This window comes from Scardinius erythrophthalmus (genome assembly GCF_964197995.2).
Source record: "Scardinius erythrophthalmus genome assembly, chromosome: 20".
NCBI classification, from domain to species: Eukaryota; Metazoa; Chordata; class Actinopteri; order Cypriniformes; family Leuciscidae; genus Scardinius; species Scardinius erythrophthalmus.
The window spans coordinates 13,635,859-13,641,879 of NC_138240.1; the positions used below are offsets into that span (position 1 = coordinate 13,635,859).

General features: G+C 36.9%; 1 protein-coding gene across 1 annotated transcript; it reads left to right on the forward strand.

Moving 5' to 3' along the window:
• Nucleotides 1-8: 8 nt before the first annotated feature.
• Nucleotides 9-5,741, forward strand: bbof1a (basal body orientation factor 1a; the record flags this gene model as incomplete). Its single annotated transcript, XM_081348974.1, has 12 exons — nucleotides 9-46; nucleotides 127-379; nucleotides 480-545; nucleotides 823-966; nucleotides 1,051-1,131; nucleotides 1,303-1,373; nucleotides 1,530-1,674; nucleotides 4,078-4,430; nucleotides 4,550-4,690; nucleotides 4,780-4,884; nucleotides 5,439-5,510; nucleotides 5,642-5,741. The coding sequence occupies 12 exons, from the start codon at nucleotides 9-11 to the stop codon at nucleotides 5,739-5,741; spliced, it is 1,569 nt and encodes a 522-aa protein (XP_081205100.1).
• Between the last annotated feature and the right edge of the window lie 280 nt (nucleotides 5,742-6,021).

Sequence of the window (6,021 nt, forward strand, 5' to 3'; positions counted from 1 at the left end):
GCCGAAAGATGCCGAAAAAGAAAGCAAATAAGGGCAAAGGAAAAGGGTGAGAATGAACGATGTCGTTTCAGGTGATTTATACAATTAGCTTTTTCTTACATTTTCTTTACTTTACGTTCTTTACAGAAAAGGTAAGAAAGAAGGCAAGCAGGAGTCTAAAGCCGACAGGGAGTCAGAAATCGAAAAGTTCAAATCAAACGCAACTTTATGGGAGGCGAAGTTTGATATCACGGAATTTTCGCGTGTCGAATATCGCGAAGCTACTCGCGCGCTCGCCAAAGCCAACGAGGAGCTCGAGAACCAGCAGTACAGAGCCAAAAAAGACACGGATGATGTTACTGCTTTCCTGAAAAGGACAGATCGTGAAAAAACAGCAACGGTTTGTCTGTATTTATGTTACATATCCATCATATGGCTGAGAAACAAGAGCATACGTTTATCCATCTGTGCTGTTCATTTCCCACTATTTTCCATATAAGATTGCTGCATTAGAAGAGCAACTGAAAAGAGAAAAAGCAAAAACTGCACAAGAGAAAGACTTTTTGGTAAGAGTTTATTATTTTCCACACAAATTAGCGGTTGACCTGATAGACGTCTTTAAGATGTCAGTTTTACATACATTTTAAATCAAAGACATCTTCTAAACATATTTGACATCTGACAGGAAACGACGTATTGCAGATGAGCAAACACTCTAAAAAATACGTCTTCCAGATGTAAACACGTACATCAAATAGATGTCTATGTGATGTACGTGTCAGTTCTTACCCTTTTTTTTCTGAAATTCAAGCCTCATTTGTTTCAATTGACTGGCTGTTGCAGGTGGCTGAATACATGCAGAAGATTGATGCGTTAGAAGAAAGGTTTAAGCAGAGGTCAAGCGACTTCCAGAGGATGCAGGGCGAGCTCAAAACCATTAAGCATTTTCGCAAAATAAAGGCCAATCTGGAAGAAGACCTGATCAGTGTACTGCACAACACAAACTGTCATTTCATATTGAAAGCAATGCATAAAAACTCCAGACATGTTATGTGTTTCGTGTGCTTCTAGATGAGAGAAAAAATTTATATAGCTGACCGTGCACACCAAGAGAGTCTGGCGAGAACAGAGTACAAGTTCTACACAGCAAAGGTAAGAAAAAGCATCCATCCATAGACAAGACAGTAGAGATAATGCATAGAAATGTATTGCATAAATTGTTGCAAAGTGCATTTTTTTTACCATCAGATTTGAAATCCTTTTGTTATAGAGTTTTAGATGCTTGTGCCACTAGAACGGTCAGCAATGTCTTCTTTTATACAGATTCACCTTGAGAAGGAAGCAGAGCAGAAGATCGCTGAGCTTGCAGAGCAAGCGCATCATGAAGCTATTGTGTGAGCAGCCATTCTTCTTTTAATTGCGTGAATGGATCAGTTACTCATTATCTAAATTCTGTTTAAAGACTGCATATAAAAAAAAGACCAGCACATGTGTATGATTTGTGTTTACTGGTGTATATGAGTCAAATTGTCAGTTTTGGCTCCCAACAGGCAGCTCGGAACAGCATCACATACTGTGGTGAAGGAGAACGTACGACTGAATGAGGCAATGAATTATCATGTGAAAGAGGCAACGGAACTGAAAAGGATAAATGTAGCCTTGACAGAGAAGAATGCTTCCCTTGCTCTCTTGAAGGTGATAATGCTAGCAGAAAATCAGGAATTTTAAGGCAAGATGTAAAAATGTTAACTAGGGTAAACTGTTCACTAATAGATATCACCATACTTTCCCAGTTGATTAATCATAGTGTTTTAGGACAATTGTTTTGTATTAGCCTACACGTTTCTGAAATGTTTAAATATGCGAATGATCTTTTCTAGAATAGAATCTTAACATTGGACCAAGCCACATTAAAACTTTTGGTTCATTCTGTTAACATTTCAGAGTTAAAGGGTTTTACAGAAGGGATCTATTTTTATCACTTCATAAATCACAAAATACTGGCAACAGCCAGAAAGAAAACATTGGCCACTACATCAATTAGGAATAAAATGGTGTATAATTAGGTGAATTATAAATGAACAAACCCTTTACAAACCTTCAGAATATCCACCTTTTCCCTAATGAGCCTTCTGCATTTTAGATTACGTAAGGCTCTTCCGGATGCAAAAAGACTGAAACAAATCATTAAAATAATAAGGTGTGCTATAGTCCTTATCCGTCAGTTTGACTGAATGAGCTGTAAAATTTCCTTCATGTTCTATTATATACGTACGTGTTATATAAAAACGTTACACTTAGTATTTTAATATGACATGATATCACAAGAATACCTATAGGAAGAGCTCTTTTCAGTCCAGTCACATGTTGAAAAGGACAACGTATACTGCACATTTGTGGTCTCTCCTGATTTCATTTACGATATGTATCCCATGAATAATTCACTGCAAAGCACTAAGAATCTCTTGTTTTCTCCCCAAATCCTCACGTCTCTTTCCAGGTTTGTTTTCACACGGATGCTTTTAAAATGTAATTGTCTCCCCTTTTCACTTCTAATCCCTATTAGCAGTGTTTACTGGAATGTTTCTAAAGCAGGTAAATCTGTCAAAATGATGGAAAACACTTTGAAATATTATCTCTCAATGTTCCAGTTAATGCACATTTTTGATTAAGGCAATGTACAATACAGACATATATTACAACAGTGATATTTAACCCGTCTGTATTGCTGCGGAAATAATCAGTCTTTTGGGGTTATTCATTCATGGTATGTTGTAGTAATTTGTTAATGCTTTTACACTTTTAAATTTCCTTTTAATGTTCGATGGTTGAAGGGTGAGTAGAATAATGTCATGTCATTGTACCCAGTTTTAGAAAATGCTTATTATTGCGTTCATAGAGCGAACCTTTCGCATATTTTTTACAGTTTAACGGAAGTTACTCCCATAAATCGTCATGGGGCGTAGGAAAAAGGTGGATAGATAGGAGTAAGACTGGAAAGTTTTGTGTATGTAAGTGCTACTGAAGTGGAGATTTCTGGCTCTGCAGGAGAAAAAAATCGTTTGAGAAAACGATCTGTAGGCTATTGAAATTAAAACCTACGGATGCAGATAAAGTGTAATAATAATAAAAAAAACTTAATTGTATATTTGAGATGTTTTTGACAAAAAGTGTTCAGTTCACTTGCCTTAAAATTATGATGTAAATAAACAATGCTTAATTGAAAAAAATAAGTTATGTGAACTTGACAATTCCACATTACTTTTTTTTTTTAATTAAGCATGAAGTTTATTTACTTAATAATTTTAAGGCAATGGGTTTCCTAATTTTTTTTTAAAGTCCACATGAAATCAAAATTGCCCATACTTACTTTGTTTGCCTAAATTGATCGTTTTGTGGTGAACAATTCATCCATGCAAGTCAATACACACGAAAAAAATGTTTGGCTTCGTAATCTTTAATCAAAATCTGAAAATGCCCCTCCCCTCTGCATTGGAGGACCTTCCCTGATGACGTAGACTTGACGGCTTGGTTTGGGAAACGCTTAACCACTCCCCTCAAACTGTTAGTCTGTTATGAGCAGAGATGGAGAGGAGGAGCGCTAGAGTTAAACCCTGCCCTCTGTTCAATATTCCGTTTCACTGGGAAATACGTCACAACACTGGAGAAAAGTCGTTTGCAACTTCCGGTTCACGCGGACTTTAAGATAAGTCAGTTGATCACTTTTTACAGTGTAAGTATAGAAGCAAAATCTCCAAATTAACTAGTGCATAAAAATACAATGGTTTTCCATGTACTCACTTAATAATGTTGGGTTAAAAAATAACCCAAATAAAAAATGACCCAACATTTTTTTTTTTTGGAAAATAACCCAACATAGTGAGTGACCCAATATTTGTAACCCAGGTTAAAAAAACAACCCAATGTTTTTTTTTACTGTGATAGTGTCTTGCCTTGAGTATTTCATTAAAGCATAAGCTTAATAAAACCGAAGTACATTTTAACTAAGCTGGCTTGCAGAGATGTGCTCATGTTTGCCATTGTTTTCAGCACATTGCATATGTCCAGTGCTGACTCTACAACTGATTGATTCTGCAGGAGACGAATGAACTGATGAGAAAGGAAGGCAATTCCCAGTTAAAGTCCCAACAAAATGAGACCTCTGAGCTAAGGGCTAAATTGGTCACACTTGAGCAAGCTCTGGGCATCATGTCTGGGGAGTTTGAGCAGGACAGAGAAGAGGTGGAACGGCGTGCCATGGTCAGCGCGCAGGCCAACGGCACAGACCTTGAGAGGTTGGAAATGCTTCTAGCTGTTCGAGAGAAGGAGCTGGGCCAAGTGAAACAGCTGGCGCAAAGCATCATGGAGCAGCGTAAAGAACTCGAGCTCTTCTTTCACAAAGCTCTTGACCATGTGAGGAAGGAAATAAGAACACAACAACAGCACCACAGGTTAGCATAAGTTGTGAAAACGAAATGCTGCTCTGAAATATTCTCAATAGGGGATTTTAAAGATTCATCTTCACATTTGGAAGTGATTCCCGTATTTGAAGATGATCTTGTATGTATAGACAGGAGGCTCTGAAGGCCTATCGCATGAGAATGAATGAGGCACGGGCTGGAAGGTTGGAGTACCCTCGTATACGGACCTTCTCTAATGCCCCACACAGCACAAATGATGTCCAGGCTGACCTGGAAGAGGCTGACAAATGGTGTGAGAGTTTTAGCGCAGAATTTCTAACCACTCTTCAGGTGCATCTCTAATCAAGATGACAATGAAAATGCTTTGGTGTCATTTCAGGAGCAACTTGAAAAGCTCCAGAGTGGATATTTCTGATCTAACATGGGAACAGAAAGAGAGACTGCTCAGTTTGCTTTTTGCTAAATTGAATGGACGAAAAATAAGGTAAATAGATTTATATTTTTTACAAATTATAATTTGTTATAATAATTGTAAAATTGTACTTCAGAAATAATATATACTTTAAAGTTTTTTGTGTATAGAATTGAAAACTTCAAATGAATGAAATCATTAGGTTAATAAAAAAATCTTTGTGGATTATTTATTTATTTATTTTTTAAACGTTAATTCAATGTCTATTGGATCAATGTCTTCAATATAATTTGGATATTGCATTATGTTCTGTAGGCTAGAAAACATTTTCTTGAAATGACAGTACTAAATAAAAATATATTATTGTTCTTTTAGCTTTTTAGCACTGCCATGCTGTCACCCAGTGTAATTGCAACTTGATTTCAGATTTCAATGATCTCAGGCCTGGATTTCTTTGCATTTCACAAGTTCCTTTTGAGGCAGTTCTGGGTCCCAAATGCTCATTTCACGATCATTTCAAGTGTCCTGGGATATGTTGCGACAGACAACAACACAGTGCTACGTGGCTTTCATGGTCGTCTCTACAATTAAAAATATTTTTCTTGTTTTTCTTTACCGTCTGACAGGAAACCAGCCCATCCTCCTGCTCTATCATCATCATCTTCCTCAGTGAAGATCCAGGTTAGCTGTGATGCAGGGTAAGGGTCCAGCACTGTAATGTATAAATGTTTTTTTTTTGTGTGTGTGTGTGTGTGAAGAATAATACTGCTCTTTTGTCTTTTTAAATGTTCCTATTCAAAATTAAAGTCAAACAATGTTTTCTTTACAGGTTTACAGACGAGAAACATAGCCTGACCTTTATAACCCAGATGCCAATGGCAAATAAAACCTCTGAACCATGTGTCCTACCAGCCCTCAAGACCACATGACTGCATAACTTTTCATACAGAATTATATTCAAATATTTCCTTTAAAAAAATGCAGGATAAATGTCAACACTATAAAGTCTTTAAGTTCTGGTCTTCTCACTGTCCCAAGCTTCAGACTCTCTTCCATGGATGACAGGCATTTCAGTGTAATGAAATTCCCTGTGGTAAAATCTCCATAATATCACATCCATCTTAGATTTAATTTGTTATTGTTCTTTTAGGTTCAGTCTGCAGTGTTAATTCATGATCTTTGTTCTCGGCTCGTTACTGCAGTCTGTAA